This window comes from Pristiophorus japonicus, chromosome 9, assembly GCF_044704955.1.
Source record: "Pristiophorus japonicus isolate sPriJap1 chromosome 9, sPriJap1.hap1, whole genome shotgun sequence".
Lineage (NCBI taxonomy): Eukaryota > Metazoa > Chordata > Chondrichthyes > Pristiophoridae > Pristiophorus > Pristiophorus japonicus.
Window position 1 is genome coordinate 136,886,353 of NC_091985.1, and position 22,092 is coordinate 136,908,444.

General features: G+C 43.1%; 1 protein-coding gene across 1 annotated transcript in view; it reads right to left on the minus strand.

Moving 5' to 3' along the window:
• Nucleotides 1–9,366: 9,366 nt before the first annotated feature.
• The window catches only part of chgb (chromogranin B), an 85,225-nt gene continuing 72,499 nt past the window's right edge, over nt 9,367–22,092 (minus strand). The window contains exon 6 of the mRNA XM_070888789.1: nt 9,367–9,610. Coding sequence (XP_070744890.1) covers nt 9,527–9,610 — 84 coding nt within the window. The 3' untranslated portion in view covers nt 9,367–9,526. The remainder of the gene's footprint in view (nt 9,611–22,092) is intronic.

The following is a 22,092-nucleotide window of genomic DNA, read 5'->3' on the forward strand; positions in this document are numbered from 1 at the left end:
ATATTTTAATGAGGAAATCATTGCTTCTGATCAATCGCTGTTTATACTTTCAATGCAATGGGGCCACCAAACAATAACTGTGCTTAAGCAGCGCTTCAGATGTCTTGACCACTCAGGAAAGGAGCTACAATATAACGCTGAGCAAGTAGGTAAGTTCGTGGTCATGTGCTCGATGCTGCACAACCTGGCTATCATGAGGGGCCAAGAATTGCCAGAAGGCACTTATGTTCCAGCTCAAGAGAGAGAGGAAGAGGACGACGAGGTGCTGGATGCTGATCTAGGGCCAGACAATCAGGCTGTCTATGCAACCATGCCCATGACCCTCCTCCAGACCGCAGGAAAGGGCCCGTGCTGGCTACATAGCTGCAAGACCCTTGCGTGAGGAGCTGAGATCTGAATGATTTGCCTGAAAGAGTGTTGATGTGAGTGATAACGCTGACACACTGCTGTGTGTGTGCAGCTCAGATATCAATGGTGCCCATCACCTTGGTGCCAGTTAAATTTATGTTGATTGATGTTCAGTTGTATTTAACCCTTTTATGTAAAGGAATCACCAGTGTGTAACGGTCCAGCTATCTGAGACAATGCGCCTTGCAGGACATTGCGAATTCGGTGGATTCCTGGAGCAAATGCTAAGGGACTTTTTTATGCTTGGCATTGGCCATGAGGTTATCCTTCACAGACTATTGACTGTTGAAACAATGAATCTGAGCAAAGCCATAACGACAGCCCAGGCATTTATGTCCACCAGCGATAACATCAAACAAATTTCGCAGCATAAAGATGCATCGGCAAGTACTGTACACAAAGTAACGTCGTTTTCAGATTGGAATGCCTAAGGCAGAAGGTACACGTCTGCAGCTGCATGACCTCAGATGACTCAGAGTCAGCCATCATGTGTGAATTCGAGGCAATTAACACCTTGTTGGTGCTGCAAAGGTAATCCTCGAGCCCATCAATGTTGCTTCAAACACGATGCGTGCAAAGGCTGTGGAACAATGGGACACCTCCAACAAATGTGCAGATGAGCTGGAAACCACCACATTGCAGGGGAAGACCGATGCATGGCCGATCAAACTGAACTAGAGACTCGAACCGAGGAGGCAGAAGTGTACGGGGTACACACCTTCACCACAAAATGTCCACCGATCATGTTAAAAGTTGAACTGAACAGAATTCCAGTATCCATGGAATTGGACATGGGTGCGAGTCAGTCTATCATGATGGAACTGTGCACGAACTACCACTTTACATCCAACTGAGAGCGAGCAGATTGGGCCTCGGTTTAACGTCTCACCCGAAAGATGGATGTCTTTCGTTTAGTTATCGGGTATTTTCTCTATTACAGAAGTAAAGCACTTTATTACAACACAGGGCTCCTTCCCGGGTCGTGTGTGCTGAGAGAGCGTGTGTACGACTGGCCCAGATGGGTGAGAATTGAGAGTGGATGTCCATTGCCAATTTCTTTCATGGTTTCTGCTATGTCTCAAATAAAGCAATGTGACTGAGTACTGTAGACTTGAGTAAGTGTGACCTTAGTCTTTTTATTCTGACTCCAGAGTGCCGGCACAGCATGGGAGGCCTGCTTATATGCAGTGCTCCCAAGGGATGCTGGGATCCCTTGGGACTCCAACAGATGCGCCCTCTGGTTACAAGATGTTGCATACATAACATCACTCCCTCCCAAAGTCAATAGTACACTTATTTACAGGGTGAGACGATCTGGGGCTTTCCACTCCCTAGTTGATCGTCTCGGTACAAACACAGGTGCAGGTAAGTTGGTTGGGCCTTCGCTGGGCTGCTGCGCAGCTGGCCTTGCTGGGCTGCTGGGGATGATGAGTTCAGCTTCGTGGTCAACCGTGATGCCCGTTGCCACTTGTGTGTGTATCGGAGAGTCGAAATTGGTGCTTCGTGGCTGTCTGTGAATCGCAGTTTGGTTTGGTCCAAATGCTTTCTGCAAGTTGGTCCATTTGCAAGTTGACCTGAAACACCCTACTCCCTTCTTTGGCTACGACTGTGCCAGCAAGCCATTTGGGACCATGTCCATAGTTGAGTACAAATGCAGGGTCATTGACTTCAATATCGCGTGACAAATTTGCGCGATCATGGTACATACTTTGTTGATGCCGCCTGCCCTCGATAAGATCATGGAGATCAGGGTGGACTAGAGAGAGCCTTGTTTTGAGTGCCCTTTTCATGAGCAGTTCGGCAGGGGGAATCCTGGTGAGCAAGTGGGGTCTTGTGTGGTAGCTGAGCAGGACTCTGGACAGGCGGGTCTGCAGGGAGCCTTCCGACACACATTTCAAGCTTTGCTTAATGGTTTGGACTGCCCGTTCTGCCTGGCTGTTAGATGCGGGCTTGAACGGGGCAGATGTGATGTGCTTGATCCCATTGCGGGTCATGAATTCCTTGAATTCAGCGCTGGTGAAGCACGGTCCATTGTCACTGACAAGGATATCAGGCAGGTCATGCGTGGCAAACATGGCTCGTAGGCTTTCGATGGTGGCAGTGGATGTGCTTAGACATTAATACACACTCAATCCATTTTGAAAAAGCATCCACAACAATCAAAAACATTTTGCCAAGAAACGGGCCCGTAAAGTCAACATGGATCCCAGACCACGGTTTGTATGGCCATGACCATAAACTTAGCGGTGTCTCCCTGGGTGCATTGCTCAGTTGAGAGCAAGTGTTGCATTGGCGCACGCAAGACTCCAAATCTGAGTCCATGCCGGGCTACCACGCATGGGATCCGGATATAGCTTTCATCATTACTATGCCTGGCTGGGCAATGTGTAGGCCGCGTATAAACACTTCCCTGCCTTTCTTAGGCAAAACCACGTGATTGCCCCACAAAAGACAGTCCGCCCATATGGACTTTTCGTTTTTGCGCCGCTGGAACGGCTTGATCTCTTCATGCATCTCCGCTAGGATGCTGGACCAGCTCTCATGGAGGGCACAGTTTTTTTTTTACAAGGGACAGTAAAGGATTCTGGCTGGTCCAGGTCCTGATCTGGCGGGCCGTAACGGGTGACTTTTCATTTTCAAATGCATCCATCACCAAGAGCAAGTCTGCAGGCTGTGCCATTTCCACCCCGGTGGTGGGCAATGATAGCCGACTGAGAGCATCAGCGAGGTTCTCTGTGCCTGGCCTGTGGCAAATTACATAGTTATATGCTGACAGTGTGAGCGCCCATCTTTGGATACAAGCAGAGGCAATGGTATTAATACCTTTGCTCTCTGAGAATAGCGATATGAGCGGCTTATGGTCAGTTTCTAACTCGAACTTAAGCCTAAACAGATACTGGTGCATTTTTTTCACCCCATAAACGCATGCCAGAGCTTCTTTTTCAATCATGCTGTAGGCCCTTTTGGCCTTGGACAAGCTCCTGGATGCATAAGCGACCGGTTGCAATGTTCCCGATTCGTTTGCTTGTTGCAACACACACCTGATCCCGTACGAAGATGCACCGCAAGCTAGCACTAAATGTTTACATAGGTTATACAGAACTAGCAGTTTGTTGGAACATAACAGATTTCTGGCTTTCTCAAAAGCAGTCTCTTGTGATTTCCCCCATACCCAGTTATCTTCCTTGTGTAGCAACATGTGTAGAGGTTCTAGCAAGGTGCTTAACCCGGGTAGGAAGTTACCAAAATAATTGAGCAGTCCCAGGAATGACCGCAGCTCCGTCACATTCTGTGGTCTCGGCGAGTTCTTGATGGCCTCTTGGTGTCGGTGGTTCTGATGCTGTCTGCCGCGATTCTTCTAAGAACTCGACCTCTGGCGCCAGGAAAACACACTTCGAGCGTTTCAACCTGAGTCCCACACGATCTAGCTGACTTAGAACCTCTTCCAGGTTCTTCAAGTGTTCGATGGTGTCCCGACCTGTGATCAATATGTCATCCTGGAAAACCACAGTGCACAGAACCGACTTTAGCAGACCCTCCATGTTCCTTTGATCGAAGTCCAAACGGGCATCTATTGTAGATGAACAGACCTGCGTGTTGATGCAGGTGAGGCCTTTCGAAGATTCCGCCAGCTCCTGCGTCATGTAGGCCGAGGTCAGGTCCAACTTGGTGAACATCTTCACTCCTGCCAGCATCGTAAACAGGTCGTCTGCCTTGGGTAGCAGATACTGGTCCTGCAGCGAAAAATGGTTAATCGTTACTTTATAGTCCCCACGAATTCTGACCGTGCCGTCGCCCTTGAGAACCGGAACAATCGGACTGGCCCACTCGTTGAACTCAACCGGCGCACTGATGCCCTCTCGTTGCAGCCTGTCCAGCTTGATCTCCACTTTCTCTTTCATCATGTATGGCACCACACGTGCCTTGTGGTGGATGGGTTGTGTACTGGGAACCAAGTGGATCTGTACCTTCGCCCCAGAGAAATTTCGGATGCGTGGCTCAAACAACGACAGGAACTTGCTCAAAATCTGGGCACGAAGCGTCGTCGATGGACGAAAGCACTCGGATGTCGGCCCAATTCCCGCGGACTTTTCTCAGCCAGCTTCTGCCGAACAGTGTGGGGCCATCTCCTGGTACAATCCATCGTGGTACAGCCATGATCTTATTAAATGGCGGAGCAGGCTCAGTGGGCCTATTTCTTATGTTCTTATGTAAAAGATCTCTCGGTGCTATTTCGAATAGCAGGGGAGTTCTCCCCAGTGCCTTCGGCAATATTTACTCCTCAACCAACATCACTAAAAACAATTATCTACTCTTTACCACATTCCTGTTTGTGGAAGCTTGCTGTGCGCAAATTGTCTGCCACGTTTTCTACATTACAACAGTGACTACACTTCGGAAGTACTTCATTGGCTGTAGTGTGTTTTGGGAAGCCCTGAGGTCATGAAAGGCGCCATATAAATTCAGGTTCTTTTTCTTTAAACTCATTCTCGTCAATGGGATGAAATGTCTATCCCGCTGTTTTCCCTGTGTGTGTGTATGGATGTGTACTGCAAGTGTTGGAATAATTTTATTTTGCTTTTTTTTCTTGCTTGCTTTAAATTAAGGGTCTTAAATTAGGTGCCGCGATTAAAAAATAAATCTAATTAATTAAATACATTATAGATCACAAGGCAGGCAATGTGTCACTGCTGCAACATTGGAAGCTGGTGGACACCATTGAGGTCCACAGCAACCACATCTGTAGCACGTGTTTTCAGCTCCGCGTTAATGTGCTGGAATCTGAGCTGTGGAACTACGACACATCAGGAAGGGGGGAGTTACCTAGACGCCGCGAACCAGGAGCTAATCACACCAATTAGATTAATTAATTCAAATTCAATCCGTGTTCAGGGACAGGAGGCTGTGACTACGAGTGAGGAAGGTATGGGGACTCAGGATGGATTGATCGATGAACCTCAGCCCTTGCTCTTGTCCAACAGGTTCGAAGCGCTTACTCCCTGTGTGGACGAGAGCAGGGACTGCAGAGGATGAGCAAACTGACCACAGCACCGTGGTACAGGGGGCCATTCAAGTGGGGGGATTAGAAAGAAACGTTGCAGTGGTAGGGGGCAGTATCATTAGGGGGATAGATACTGTTCTCTGCAGCCGAGAGCGTGAGTCCCGAAGGCTGTGTTGCCTGCCCGGTGCTGGGGTTAAGGACATCTCCTCTGGGCTGGAGAGGAACTTGGAGTGGGAGGGAGAAGATCCAGTTGTTGTGGTCCACGTGGGTACCAATGACATAGATAGGACAAAGCCGAGGTTCTGCTGAGGGATTATGAGTAGCTAGGGGCCAAATTAAAAAGCAGAACCACAAAGGTAATAATCTCTGGATTACTACCCGAGCCACGAGCAAATTTGCATAGGGTAAATAAGATCAGAGAGTTAAACACGTGGCTCAAAGACTGGTGGGGGATGAATGGGTTTTGGTTTGTGGGACACTGGCACCAGTACTGGGGTAAGAGGGAGCTGTTCCGATGGGACATGCTCCACTTAGACCATGCCGGGACTAGGCTCCTGGCGAATCGAATAACTAGGGCTGCAGAGAGGGCTTTAAACTAATTAATGGGTGGGAGGTTCAAGTGAGCGAAAATTTAAAAAGTCAAAGAATAAGGCGGCAATAGAGCAGGGCAGCACTGCGGGAAATGAAAACCAGAGCGTGACAGGAAGGGATAGAATGTATAAATATAAAAGTGAATCGGAAAGTGGGGTCAAAGCAGGAAAAAAATGGTATAAAAAGCAAATTTAAAAGCTCTTTATCTAAATGCACGCAGCGTTCGTAACAAAATAGATGAGTTGACGGCACAAATAGATACAAATGGATATGGTCTGATAGCCATTACAGAGACTTGGTTGCACGGTGACCAAGGCTAGGAACTAAATATTATGGGGTATTTGACAATTCGGAAGGACAGACAGAAAGGAAAAAGAGGTGGAGTAACTCTGTTAATAAAGGATGAGTGTGTTAGTGAGGAACGATATTGGCTCAGAAGATCAAGATGTTGAATCAGTTTGGGTGGAGATAAAGATAAAGGGGAAAAAGTCGCTGGTGGGTGTAGTCTATAGTCTCCCTAACAGTAGCTACACGGTTGGATGGAGTATAAATCAAGAAATAATGGAGGCTTGTAAAAAAGGAATGGCAATAATCATGGGCGATTTTAACCTTCATATTGATTGGACAAAGCAAATTGGCCAGGGTAGCCTTGAGGAAGAGTTCATAGGGTGTATCCGGGAGAGTTTCCTTGAACAGTACGCTGCAGAACCAACCAGGGAGCAGGCTATCTTAGGTCTGGTACTGTGTAATGAGACAGGATTAATAAATGATCTCCTGGTAAAGGATCCTCTAGGATTGAGTGACCATAACATGGTTGAATTTCAAATTCAGTTGGAGGGTGAGAAAGTTGGATTGCAAACGAGTGTCCTAAGCTTAAATAAACAAGACTATAAAGATATGAAGGCAGAGTTGGTTAAAGTGGACTGGGAAAATAGATTAAAGTGTGGAACAGTTGATGGCCAGTGGCAGACATTTAAGGAGATATTTCATAACCCTCAACAAAAATATATCCCAATGAGAAAGACTGTAAGAGAAGGGATAATTATCCGTGGCTAACTAAGGAAATAAGGGATGGTATCAAATTGAAAACAAGGGCATACAATGTGGCCAAGACTAGTGGGAGGCCAGAGAATTGGGAAATTTTTAAAAGCCAACAAAGAACAACTAAAATAATAATAGAGGAAAGATAGATTATGAAAGTAAACTAGCACGAAATATAAAAACAGATAGTAAGAGTTTCTACAGGTGCATGAAAAGGAAAAGAGTTGCTAAAGTAAATGTTGGTCCCCTAGAGGATGAGACTGGGGAATTAATAATGGGGAACAGGGAAATGGCAAAGACTTTGAATAAATATTTTGTATTGGTATTCACGGTAGAAGCTAAAAACATCCCAATAATGGATAATCAAGGAGCTATAGGGAGGAAGGAACTTAATACAATCGCTAACACTAAAGAAGTAGTACCCGGTAAAATAATGGGACTAAAGGTGGACAAGTCCCCTGGACCTGATGGCTTACATCCTAGGGTCTTAAAAGTGGCTGCAGAGATAGTGGATGCATTGGTTGTAATCTATCAAAATTCCCTGGATTCTGGGGAGGTCCCAGCGGATTGGAAAACCGCAAATGTATCGCCCCTATTTAAAAAAGGAGGCAGACAGAAAGCAGGAAACTATAGACCAGTTAGCCTAACGTCTGTCATTGGGAAAATGCTGGAGTCCATTATTAAGGAAGCAGTAGCAGGACATTTGGAAAAGCATAATTCCATCAAGCAGAATCAGCATGGTTTTATGAAAGGGAAATCATGTTCGAAAAATTTGTTGGAGTTCTTTCAGGATGTAATGAGCAGGGTGGATAAGGGGGAACCAGTGGATGTGATGTATTTGGATTTCCAGAAGGCATTCAATAAGGTGCCACATAAACGGTTACTGCACAAGATAAAAGTTCACGGGGTTGGGGGTAATATATTAGCATGGATAGAGGATTGGCTAACTAACAGAAAGCATAGTCGGGATAAATGGCAAACAATAACTAGTGGGGTGCCGCAGTGATCAGTGCTGGGGCCTCAACTATTTATAATCTATATTAATGACTTGGATGAAGGGATCGAATGTAATGTAGCCAAGTTTGCTGATGATGGAAAATGTGAGGCAGAAAAAATAGAAAAGCAAATTATAATTTAAATGGAGAAAAATTGTAAAGTGCTGCAGTACAGAAGGACCTAGGGGTCCCTGTGCATGAAACACAAAACGTTAGTATGCAGGTACAGCAATAATCAGGAAGGCAAATGGAATATTGGCCTTTATTGCAAGGGGGATAGAGTATAAAAACAGAGAAGTCATGCTACAACTGTATAGGGTATTGATGAGGCCACACCTAGAGTACTGCATACAGTTTTGGTCTCCATATTTAAGGAAGGATATACTTGCATTGGAGACTGTTCAGAAAAGGTTCACTAGGTTGATTCTGGAGATGAGGGGGTTGACTTATGAAGACAGGTTGAGTAGGCTGGGCCTACACTGATTGGAGTTCCGAAGATAGGTGATCTTATCGAAACATATAAGATAATGAGGGGGCTCGACAAGGTGGATGCAGAGAGGATATTTCTACTTATAGGGGTACTAAAACTAGGGGGCATAGTCTCAGAATATGGGACCGCCCATTTAAAACTGAGATGAGGAAGAATTTCTTCTGAGGGTCGTAAATCTGTGGAATTCTCTGCCCCAGAGAGCTGTGGAGGCTGGGTCATTGAATATATTTAAGGCGGAGATAGACAGATTTTTGAGCGATAAGGGAATAAAGGGTTATAGGGAGTCGGCAGGGAAGTGGAGTTGAGTCCATGATCAAACCAGCCATGATCTGATTGAATGACGGAGCAGGCTCAAAGGGCCAAATGGCCTGCACCTGCTCCTATTTCTTATGTTCTTATGTTCTCAAGTCATTCTATACTTATAATGATATATATCCAACTAGAATGTGTGTGATATCATCATCATCAAAACCATATTACAGTATAATTTTAAAATTTGATGCAAAAATGCTGCTCGGGCTTTGTGGGTTAAATAATTATGTTATTGAATTCAACTGCATTTTCCCACTCAATATTCCCTTTTTATATAGCCAGTTAAAGTAGATGCGACACAGAGGTTTGGTCTCAATACACCTGGATTTTTATTTATAGCAAATTACAGGCTGAACTGCAGCACAATAACAACATGAAAAGAGTATATGAAGATAATGAGATCTGCCATTTTTCATGACTCTAGACCAAAACTGTTATAATTTAATTTTTCATGCCTTTAAATCTGTATAACATACAGTAATATAGAAGTACACAATAGAAACATTTCCAGCAACATCAAGTGGACAACAAAATACATTTGATACTGTGCAAGCAGCCTCTTCATTGCTGTTTATTTTTTTTGTGTATTAGTTAATGATATATATGTAGCTTTCTATTTTTGTTAAAAAATAAGATCAGTATAGCATTAGGTGGCTTGATAATCAAATAGACTTTGCTGACATTGTATTAACCTCTTTGACTCTCATGCAGCTTCTCTGCCATTTTCTCCAATTCCAAGTCCATAGCTGCTAGATTCTCGAGTTCCTTCTCCTTTGGGGACAATGGAAAGCAATTTATTATTGGTATGGTAGCTTTTTCTTGACTAATCAAAAGTGGGCTAACAAAAAAGTTACCAACTGCAGTACATACAATATGATATTCTTTCAACAGTGTCATTGTATATTTTGAGACTCCTCAAGATACAGGTTCTACAGCTCAATTATTTAACAGACAAATTTGCTTCAAGCAAGCTGCAAGCAGTAACAATGCACTGTAATAATGTTTTTGTGGGCTTTACAAAGGAATAATTCATGAGGACTGGGAGGAGGGGCCATGTTTATTATGGGTTACGCTAATCCATCCAGTTAAAGTTTCATTTGTGAATAAGGAGTTATTTGCAAGTTCAATTCAAGTACACTTTACTCTTAGGTATTACTTGCGGCACAATTTGTACAACTAAATGTAAAATATAATTTTGTCTGCAAAACTTAGTGGGAATATTGTGCATTTGGCCTGTTGTAAATTTAGAATGGTTAACTATTAGGTTAATGTTCCAGGAACACTCTTTCACTACTTATTCAAATTAGTCACTTCATCCAAGTTTAGTTTTACCACACAAAGTACTGACAGGTGACAGATATATACCTCCCTGATTAAATGAGTTATATTGCTTGTGTTTTGTAACTGAACGTTTTATTCCCTGGAACAGTTATGTAAGAATTTTAATGCTAATTAATCTGAAAGCATGTATACTGTGGATGAGTGTTTTTCTATAACCTTCAATGTAGCAAATATCTGTGTTTCTATAATCCAAGCATTCAGGAGAGAAAGAATTCTGTATAGGAAATCATGTAAAATTTATTAAGGAAATTAAAAATTAGTTTTAAGTGTAATGACACACAACTGCTCAGAAAGGAAAAGTAAGTGATCCCTAACAGGATGTTACATTTGAATAACCACACTGAAAGTAAATACAGGTGTAACAAAACCTGTGTAAGATTGACTAGAGCAACTGCAAAGGAGTATTATTATTTTTTCCTTAGTCAAATGAATTATATTTCTACAGCTTTAATGTCTTTATCATTCAATGTTGTTTTGGTTCTTTCTTAAACTAGCAATGGGAAACATTTAAAATGGTGTTCAACAGCATGCAGGAACAATATATTCCGCTAAAAGGAAAGAACAAACTAATTAATGAGACTCCGTGGATGAATAAAGCCAGAAGGGAACAATTGAGGGTAAGGAAAGAGGCATACATTGAGTGCATGATAAAGGAGAATACGGAGCGATTAGGAGAGAAGTCAAAAAAACAATTAGGAAGGTAAAGAGGAACTATGAAAGTAAATTATCAAGCAACATAAAACAAAATAGTAAAATATTTTACAGGCACATCAATAAAAAAGGACGGTTGGAATGGGAATAGGGCCATTAAGGGATAGACAGGATAATACCATAGGTAATGATAGAGAGATGGCAGAAATATTAAATAATTATTTTGCTTCAGTATTTACCAGGGAGATAGAACAGGTGGATATGACATTGGATCATGAGATTAGTAATTAAATAAGTGCATTTAAAATTAAAGGAGGGGCTATATAAATAAACAAATCAAACTCAAAGAGGATAAAACCCCTTGGTCCAGATGGATTGCATCCACATATTTTGTAAAAATCTAGGGAGTGGTAGCAGAAGCATTACTACACATATTTATTAATTCGTTAGAAAAAGGTGTAGTGCCAGAGGACTGGCAGATAGCTAATGTAATATCTATATTTAAGAAGGGGGATAGAACATGGCCAGGGAATTATAGACAGTCAGCTTCACATTGGTGGTTGGAAAAATAATGGAATCCCTACTAAAGGAGAAAATAGAAGAATATCTAGAAACCAAAAATATAATAATGAATAGTCAGCATGGATTTCAAAAGGGAAAGACTTGCTTGACCAACCTCATTGAATTTTTTGAAGAGGTAACAAAGAGAGTAGTCAATGGTAATGCAGTAGATTTAGTTTAACTAGATTTTCAAAAGGCCTTCGATAAGGTACCCCACAATAAACTGATGAACAAGGTCAGAGAATGCGGAGTCAGGGGACAAGTTGCAGAATGGATCGCTAGCTGCCTCCAAGACAGAAAGCAGAGAGTAGGGGTAAAAGGTAGCTATTCACATTGGCAGAAGGTGGGTAGTGGTGTTCCACAAGGATCAGTGCTTGGACCACTGTCGTTCACAATTTATATTAACGATTTAGACCTTGGAATCAAAAACACAATTTCTAAATTTGCAGATGACACCAAATTGGAGGGGATAGTCAATACTGAGGACTGCAACATATTACAGGAGGGAATTAATAAACTTACAGAATGGGCATATAATTGGCAAATGAAGTTCAACACAGATAAATGTGAGGTATTACATTTTGGTAGGAAGAATAGGGAGGTCACTTATTACTTGGAGGATGCGAGTCTAGGTGGTGTAGAGGAACAAAGGGATCTCTGAGTACAAATACACAAATCGTTAAAAGTTGCGATGCATGTTAGCAAGGCCATAAAAAAGCAAACCAAGCACTAGGTTTATTTCTAGAGGTATAGAATTGAAAAGTAGGGAAGTTATGCTAAACCTCATCGAACCTTGGTTAGACCACGCTTAGAGCACTGCATACAGTTCTGGTCGCCATATTATAAAAAGGAAATAGAGGCACTGGAGAGTGTGCAGAGAAGATTTACAAGGATGATACCAGAAATGAGAGGGTACACCTATCAGGAAAGGATGAACAGGTTGAGTCTCTTTACTCTTGAAAAAAGAGGCTGAAGGGTAACCTAAGAAGTCTTTAAAATTATGAAAGGTTTTGATAGATTGGATACAGAGAGAATGTTTCCACTTGTGGGGAAGAGCATAACTAGAGGCCATCAATATAAGGTAGTCACCAAGAAATCCAGTAGGAAATTCAGAAGAAACTTCTTTACCCAAAGAGTGTTGAGAATGTGGAACTCGCTACCTCAGGGAGTGGTTGAAGCAAATAATATAGATGCATTTAAGGGGAGGCTAGACAAGCGTATGAGGGAAACGGGAATAGAGGGTTATGATGATAGATTTAGATGAGGAAAGATGGGAGGAGGCTCGAGTGGAACATAAATGTCAGCATGGACTGGTTGGGCCGAGTGGCCTGTTTCTTTGCCATATATCCCATGTAATCCTATGTAATATGTGCAATTGTTAATTGACTGACAATTGAGACAAATATTCAAAAGACTTAAATAATTCATCTTTAAAATTATAGGTCCGTACAGCACAGAAGGAGGCCATTCAGACCATTCCACCTGTGCCGACTCTTTGAAATGGCAATTCCACTCCCCGGGCTCTTTCCCTATATTTAATAAATTCCACTCCCCGGGCTCTTTCCCTATATTTAATAAATTCCACTCCCCGGGCTCTTTCCCCATAGCCCTACAAATTCATTTTAATTTGTCCAACTCCCTTTTGTAAGTTATTATTAAATCATGTTTCTGCCACCCTTTCAAGCAGTACATTCCAGATCATAACTGCATAAAAATATCCTCCTCATCTCCCATCTGGTTCTTTTGCCAATTATCTTAAATCTGTATCCTCTGATTACTGATCCTCCTGCCACTGGAACCAGTTTCTCCTTATTTACTCCATCAAAACCCTTCATAATTTTGAATACCTCTATGAAATCTCCTCTTAACCTTCTCTGCTTAAAAGAGAACAATCCCAATTTCTCTACTCATGTAACTGAAGTCCCTTATCCCTGGTACCATTCTAGCAAATCTCCTCTGCACCCGCTCCAAAGCCTTCACATCCTTCCTAATGTGTGGTGCCCAAAATTGGACATAATACTCCAGCTGAGGTCTAACCATCATCATTTCTGAACTGCCCTTTTGCCAGTTTGTCCCCTAATTCCACAGTCGCAACTTAACCCTGAAACAATACTGCAGATTTTATCTCTTCTGATCCACCTAATATTGTCTGCCCTTCTACGAGGGCCCTCTTCTCGTTCCCCTCCTTTCAAGGTTGAAGAATCCATCATTTTCTCAGAATTCGGTCCTTCTGCTCTGTTTTCAGGGCCTGTTTGATTCCCTTGTGCCTCAGTGACCAAAACCGAACACAGTGTTCTGGGTGCAGTCTGAGCGGCACGTTGTACAACCTCGGACCAATACTTGACTGAGGTCCCGACACAGCTCAGCATTCAGTTCCTTTTTCTTCCAAAATGGTCAATTTCATGAAATGTTATTGCCTTGAATTGATCATTACGTGTGTCTGGAATTTTTGTTTTGGTTTATGTATTGAAATATGTCCCAGGTATTATGCAAAAATGGGTCTATTTGAATAGTCAGAAAATAAAATCTAGCAATAAAAAGTATTGTTAAAATGTCTTCTTCCCATCATCCGTCAAAACATCAAATATCTGACCTTTATTCTGGAAAGGAGAAACTTCTGGGCTCCTTAAAGCATTCATGCTTCAAGAAGCCCAGAAGTTACTAAGTTATACTGAGTGTATTCCCCAAATGTATTCTTCAATTCTTGCCCTCTAACTAAACAAGAATTTCAAATAGTTATCTTAAAATACAGATTCATCCTAATGCCTTTCCTATTGCAGTTCTTTTTTAATTCTCTGGATGTGGGTGTCGCTGGCAAGGCAGGCATTTATTGCCCTTCCCCAGTTGCCCTGAGACGATGGTGGGCTGCCTTCTTGAGATGCTGCAGTGTATGTGGTATTTTTTGCAGCAGCATAATAGGAACATGGGAACAGGAGCAGGCCATTCAGTCCTTCGAGCCTGCTCCGCCATTCAGTGATATCATGGCTGATCTGCGACCTAACTCTTTTGGCCCATATCCCTTAATACCTCTGGTTAACAGAAAGCTATCAATTCCGATTTAAAATTAACAATTGATCTAGCATTAATTGCCATCTGTGGAACATAAGAACAAGAACATAAGACCATTCCAAACTTCTACCACCCTTTGGCCCCAAGTTTCCACATGATTTGCTCCTGATTTTTAGGAGCAACTGGTGTAGAACGGAGTATCTTAGAAATCGGAATTCTCCACATTTAGTTTGCTCCAGTTCTAGTCAGGTAGAACAGTTTCACTTTGGAACAGAATTCTTTTTTCAAAAGGGGGCGTGTCCGGCCACTTACGCCTGATTTGAAAGTTTCGTGAGTGAAAACTTACTCCACACTAACTTAGAATGGAGTAAGTGAAGATTTTTGTACGCTCGAAAAAACCTTGTCTACACTTTAGAAAATCAGGCGTAGATTACAAATCAGGCGTAGGGAATGGTGGGGGGGGGGGGGTGTTTAAAGGGAAGTTTACAAACATTAAACACTTCAGTTTTACAAATAAAGAGCCATCATCAATAATAAATGATAAATACATCAATAAATCAACCAACAAATCAATCAAAAAAAATTAATAAGAAAAAAATTTTGTTTTTTTAAATCAATAAATAAAACATTTTCTACTTACCGACTGCAGCACCGGGAGCCCTCCAACAGCGTGCTGGGATGCCCCCCTCAGTGTGTCTCTGTCAGTGTCTCTATCTCTCTGTCTGTCTGTGTGTCTCTCATTCTCTGTCTGTCAGTGTCTGTGTTTCTGACAGCGAGGAGGGGGGTAGGGGGAGAGAAGGGGAGGGGGGGAGAAGGGGGGAGGAAGGGGGAGGGGGCGAGAAGAGGGAGAAAGGAGATTTGGGGGGGGAGAAGGAGATTTGGGGTGGGAGAGAAGGAGATTTAGGGGGGGAGAAGAAGATTGGGGGGGGGGAGAAGGAGATTGGGGGGGAGAAGGAGATGGCGGGGGAGAAGGAGATTGGGGGGGGGAGAAGGAGATTGGGGGGGGGAGAAGGAGATGGGGGGGGAGAAGGAGATTGGGGGGGTGGGGGAGAAGGAGATTGGGGGGGGTGGTGGGGGGGAAGGGGGAGGGAGGCTGAACGGGTCGGACCCGAGACTTCGGGCAGGGCCCGTTCCCAGCACCAGATTTGCAGGTAGGTGGCGTTGGGTCGGGTCGGTGGGGAGGGTGGTGGGAGGGAGGTCGGTTCGGTTCGGGTCGGGGGGAGGGAGAGGGAGGTCAGGTCAGGGGGAGGGTCAGGTCGGATCCAGTCCGGAGGCGGGGGGGGGGGATGCGCGGGTGTTGGGTCCAGTCCGGGGACGGAGGGGGGGGGGAGAAGTGGATGTCGGGTTCGGTCCGGGGGGGGGGGGGGGGCGGGAAGCGGGGGTCGAGTCGGGTCGGGAGGAAGCAGGAGCTGGCCGTGGGTGGAGCCTTATTCACACAGCCCCAGTGAGGCCATTGGGCCAGGGCTAGGGGCTGCGTGCTTCAGGCTCCTCCCACACAGTTTCGGGCGCCTGGAGCTACTGCACTTGCGTGCCCACTGTAGCGCGCATGTGCAGAGCTCCCGGCACTGTTTTCGGCGCAGGGTCCTAGCTCCGCCCCCTACAGCTCCTGCTGCGCTGCGCCGAGGGCCAGAGGACCTGCAGGGAGGTGGAGAATACGGAGGTTTTTTTTAGGCGCACTTTGTGGCGCGAAAAACGGGCGTCCAGGTTGGGACTGCACCGTTCTAGGCGCGGCTCGAAACTTGGGCCCATAGTGTGTAGAAATATTTCCTAATTCCACTTCTGAAAGGTTTGGCTCTAATTTCTAGACTGTGCCCTTAGTCCTAGAATCCAGTGGAAATAGTTTCCCTCTATCTACTCTATCTGTTCCCCTTAATATCTTGAAAACTTTGATCAGATCACCCCTTAACCTTCTAAATTCTAGGGAATACAACCCTAATTTGTGTAATCTCTCCTCATAACTTAACCATTGGATTCTGGGTATCATTCTGATAAACCTACACTGCACTTCCTCCAAGGCCAATATATCCTTCCTAAAGTGTGGTGCCCAGAACTGCTCACAATACTCCACGTGTGGTCTAACCAGAGTTTTGTATAGCTGCAGCATAACTTCTACCTCCTTGTATTCTATTCCTCTGGATATAAAGGCCAGTATTCCATTAGCCTTTCTGATTATTTTCTGTACCTGTTCATGACATTTTAATGATCTATGTACCTGGAACCCCCAAGTCTCTTTGAACCTCCACTGTTTTTAGCCTTTCACCATTTAGAAAGTATCCTGTTCTATCCTTTTTAGATCCAAAGTGAATGACCTCAGATTTGCCGACGTTGAAATCCATTTGCCATAGTTTTATCCATTTACTTAATCTGTCGATATCCCTTTGTGCTTCCATCTACACTGCCTACAATTTCACCTACCTTTATGTCATCGGCAAATTTGGATATATGACTTTCTATGCCATCATCTAAGTTGTTAATAAATACTGTAAATAGTTAAGTCCCCAACCCTGATCCCTGCGGGACACCACTACTCACCTCCTGACAATTTTAGTACCTACACATTATCCCTACTGCCTGTCTCCTGTCGCTCAGCCAATTTCCTAACCAGGTCAATAATTTGCCCTCAATTCCGTGGGCTTCTATCTTAGTTAACAGTCTCTTATGTGGGACTTTATCAAATGCCTTCTGGAAGTTCATATAAATAATATCCATAAACATTCAGTGTCTACTACTTTAGTCACCTCTTCAAAAAAAAATCAATCAGGTTTGTCAGATATGACCTACCTTTCACAAATCCATGCTGGCTCTCTCCGATCAACTGAAAAATGTTGAGATGTTCAGTCACCCTATCCTTAATTATAGACTCGAGCAATTTCCTGACAACACATGCTAGGCTAACTGGTCTATAATTCCCCGGTGTCGCCCTCTCACCATTTTTCAATAGCAAAGTGACATGTGCAATTTTCCAATCTAAAGGAATGGTTCCTGAATCAAGAGAACGTTGGAAGATTATAGTTAGGGCATCTGCAATGTGCTCACCTACTTCCTTTACAACCCTGGGATGGAAGCCATTTGGTCCTGGGGATTTGTCACTCTTTAGTGCCATCATTTTCATTACTGTTATTTACTTACATTAATTTTATTGAGTCCTTGTCCTGATTTAGTTTCTGGATTTCTGGCATGCTATCCTCTTCCTCTACTGTAAATACTGACGCAAAATAATTATTCAGCATGTCCGCCATTTCCTTATTATCGTGATAATATTACCGCTTTAAGTTTTTAAGGGGCCAACATTGCTCCTGATTACCCTCTTTTTCCTAATATAATTATTTTTTTTAAATTGTGTTGATTTTGATATCCCTTGCAAGTTTCCTTTCATGGGGCTCAATTTTGGCCAGGAGTTGCTCAGTTTTTTTTGGAGTAACTTGGTTTTTCTGGCGTAACTTAAAAATCCCCATTTTCCCCAATCAATTTCCACCAGTGTAACTGAGTTAGTTACGATTTTTTTAGTTTAGTTTTTTTTCTCAAAAGGGGGCGTTACCAGCCACCAACACGAGTTCTGCCCATTTAGGCAACTTTGGCCAGTTAATAGTTACACCAAATCTACTTAGGCCAGTGTATGTGGCCACTTCAGAAAACCCTTGTGGAGAGTTAAAGGTAGGTACATCGGAGGCCATTCGGCCTGGGATAGGGGCGGGAAGCGGAGAGGACCTGCACCTAAACCACCAAGCCTTACAAACCACCAAACCTTGCAAACATAAAGTAATAAGAATTCAATAAGAAATAAAAAAATTGAAGTAAGTCCTACCTTCATCTTCAAACTCGGCCTGGGAAGGCAGCGGGCCAGTCGGTGCGGGAGGCCACTCGGCTGGGCTAGGGGTGGGCGGGCAGGAGAACTGATAGAAATCATCGGCAGGCAGGAGTACTATCAGTTCTCCTACCCGCCCACCCATAGCCCAGCCGAGTGGCCTCCCGGTGCGATCGATCTCTTAGAAATCGCATCGGGAGGCCACTCGGCCTGGGCTAGGGTGGGAGCGATTCCAGTGGCCTGCATCGGGTCCCACAAAGCGGCTGCAGCAAGCACATGGAGAGGCTGGGGGCAAGGAGCAATTCCAGTGGCCGGGATCGGGTCCCACAGAGCGGCTGCAGCAAGCACATGGAGCGGCTGGGTGCGAGAAGCTACTGTGCATCCGCGGACACTCCACTGCGCATGTGCAGATATCCCGGCACAGTTTTCGGCGCACCCCCGACTCGACTGGCCATGCTGCGTGACTACAGGGAAGAGCCAGACAGCGGCCAAAGTGGGAAGGAAATTTTTCGGCGCACTTCGGAACGGAGAAAAGCAGCGCAACTCCGGGAAGTGTGCCGAAAAATGGACTGGGCCAAAATTGAGGCCATTGTCCCTTCCGGTAGCTCTTACTGTCTCTGTTTTGTGAACCTTTCCTGGTCTTTGTATCTTTCCCAGTCGTCAGGATCTGTGCTATTTTCTACATTTTTGTATGCTTTTTCTTTTAGTTTTATGCTGTCCCTTACCTCTTTAGTTGTCCATGTCTGGGTTTTTTTTGGCAAGTAGAGCTCTTGCCCTTCAGGGGTATAAACTAGTTCTGTATCACCTTAAATTATTTTTCGAACATCTTCCACTGATCTTGGTTATTTTACCCAGTAACAGATTTGCCCTGTCTACTGTGGACAGTTTCTGTCTCGTCCCTTTGAGTTTGGCCTTACCCAAAGCTAGAATCTTAGTAGCTGTTTCGAGTTTCTCCCTTTCAAACTCCACGTTGAATTTGATCATGTTATGATCGCTATTGGATAAATGTTCACGCACAGTTAGGCTGTTACATAATACAACAATGACTACACTCCAAAAGTACTTCATTGGCTGTAAAGTGCTTTGAAACATCCGGTGGTCGTGAAAGGCGCTATATAAATCCAAGTCTTTTTACACCTGAATGGCTTGCTATGCTGCTTCAGAAGGCAGGTAGTTAACCACATGTGTGTGGGACAGTTAGGCCAGACTGGGTAAGGAGTCAGGACAGATGATTTCCTTCCACTTGGGTTTTTTATGACAATCAGACAGGTTCGTGTTCGCTTTTACTGATAGCAGCTTTATATTTTTAGATTTTAAAAATTGAATTAAAATTATCATACTGGGATTTAGACTTGCATTCTCTGGATTACTAGTCTATTAACATAACCGCTACACTATCATATTCCCATTACAAAATAATTAATTGACAATTTAAATATAACTTTTAAGAAAAATGTAAATAATTTGAAAACAATTGATCCTAGTTAGATCAGATGATGCCACTATCTTCTATTCTGTGTTCCATAATTTCAAAAGTAACTGGCGGAGATAAAAATGCTTTGCACCTGTGCGATCAAGGCCACCTTGAAAACAGGTATCTGCTTGTCTATTTTACCTCAGCAAAGTAACCTCTTCCTTCACCTGCTGCTCCACCCAATGCATGTTATCCTTCAGAAAATCCTTTTCATCTTTTTCAATTTTGGGGGATGGAGGTGAAAGAAAGGGTGAATATTTGTTCACGTGAAGATGATGGATGTCATTATCAGCATCAACTTTTCCAGCTCTAGAATATACTCAGCAGAGACGAGAGAAAGGTTCCTCTTATCCATGCAAGCTCAAAAGACACTAGTATGATGTTTCCACTTTTCATACCAGCCATCCCTGTTGAGGGTGACTGCCATTTAGCACTGAATTGTATGTAGTTTTGTGCTGGAGATCTGCCAGCAGGAGGAACTGAGTTGAGATTCTGTTTTATAAAGCTCCCTTACAACCTACAACTTTCAGCCTATTAGTTGGAATTACATTCAAACACTGGACCCACTGGAAGTAAAATAATTGTGTTTCAAATCACTGCATTTCCCAATCTTCAATGGTGCTGTCTTTTTAATATCGATATCTTATTGAAAATCCTGCTGACAGCATACACTTCATATCCACAAATCATACATCCTGTCCTGATTTTTTGTCAATTTTTTCTGTCAACATTTACCATTGTAAATTGCGATGTTAGAACAAAATTGAATAAGAAATTTTTATCAACTTTCACAATATAGTTGCAGGCTTTGGACACTAGGTGGCAGCATGGAATGAGTTTGTGAAATCTCCCAACTCTGTCGCTACCTTGTATGTAACAAAAACTTAAATTCATTAACTGACCATGGCCATTGCATTTACTAGCATCTATTATATCTGATCAGTTTTAACCTCTTCATTGTTTACAGCCATTACGGGATGGAAAACACTGTTTAGTCCATTCTCCAAAGTATATAATAATCATACCTTTGCAAGAAAATAATAAAAACTAATGCCAGTTAAACCTACATTCCATATCCTTTCTTGTGTTGAGCTACAAGTCTCAGAAGATAATTTTGTCTATGTAAACTAAAGAGTATTGCTAGCACCATCTGAGATTACCTATGCCAATCCCATTAATTGATGCCATATGGCCACAGATAACTTTTGCTAAAATATTCCAGTCAGAATTTTATAATATTTTATCTCCCCACCAACCCCATAATTTTCCCTGGCCTCTAATCTTTCATGGTTCTACATATGTTACCAGCATTCATGCTGGAAGATAATGATGAATTCTTAGATAATGTAACAATTACCATAAAATGTACTTTATATTCTGCAAATTGTAGAACAATTGACACGTTTTCAAAATTGCAACCTCAATTTTTCTATCTTAATGAGCACTTCAGCCTTCGTCAATGATAGAAAAGATGATATTTATTTAATATATTAGCAGATCTCCTGTGATGATGAACATGGCGAATCAGAGAATTCTCTGTTTTATAACAATATGGATATTTTTACAATCTAGGCAATAACAGCAGGGCCACTGAGTGACCGAATATGTCAAAATCCACTTTTATTGCATGGTATTCTGGGATTTTTATCACTATTTGGGTGTTTGAATTCCTTGACTCTGCCCACTATTCTGTGAAAACCAGAAATGAGTGGTATTTTGTTATATATCCCATGGCATTGCACACATGGGGGCTCATTTTCATCCACCCCTCCCCTCCCCTCCCATCAGGTGAGAACAGGCCCCTCCCTATCTCTGTAACCTCCTCCAGCCCTACAAACCACCGAGATGCTCCTCCAATTCGGTCCAAAAAAGCTGAAGAAAATCCTTGTAAATGATTTTTGAGGAGCATTTCCTGGCTCCAAAAATCAACCCCTAATGCCTAACTCTCCACCAGCCCTCCCCTGGGATTGCTTTCCACCCCCCCCACTTTTTACTTACCTGGACTGCCTGCACACCACAGTGAAACTTCCCGATTTCCTGTTCATCCCACTCCCTTCTATGCATCTTTCATGATTCTGCATATGTTACCAGCATTCATGCTGGAAAATAATGATGCATTTTCAGACAATGTAATGCTGGAAAATAATGATGAATTTTCAGATAATGTAACGTTGGAGCTAATGATGAATTCTCAGATAATGTAATGCTGGAAAATAATGATGAATTTTCAGATAATGTAACGTTGGAGCTAATGATGAATTCACAGATAATGTAATGCTGGAAGATTATGATGAATTCTCAGATAATGTAATGTGTTCTAAAAGTACACAAAGCTCGCCAATGAAATTTAAATAAGACCCGACCATGAAAATGGTTCAGCCCTCTGATCACTTCCATCGGACAAGTGCTACT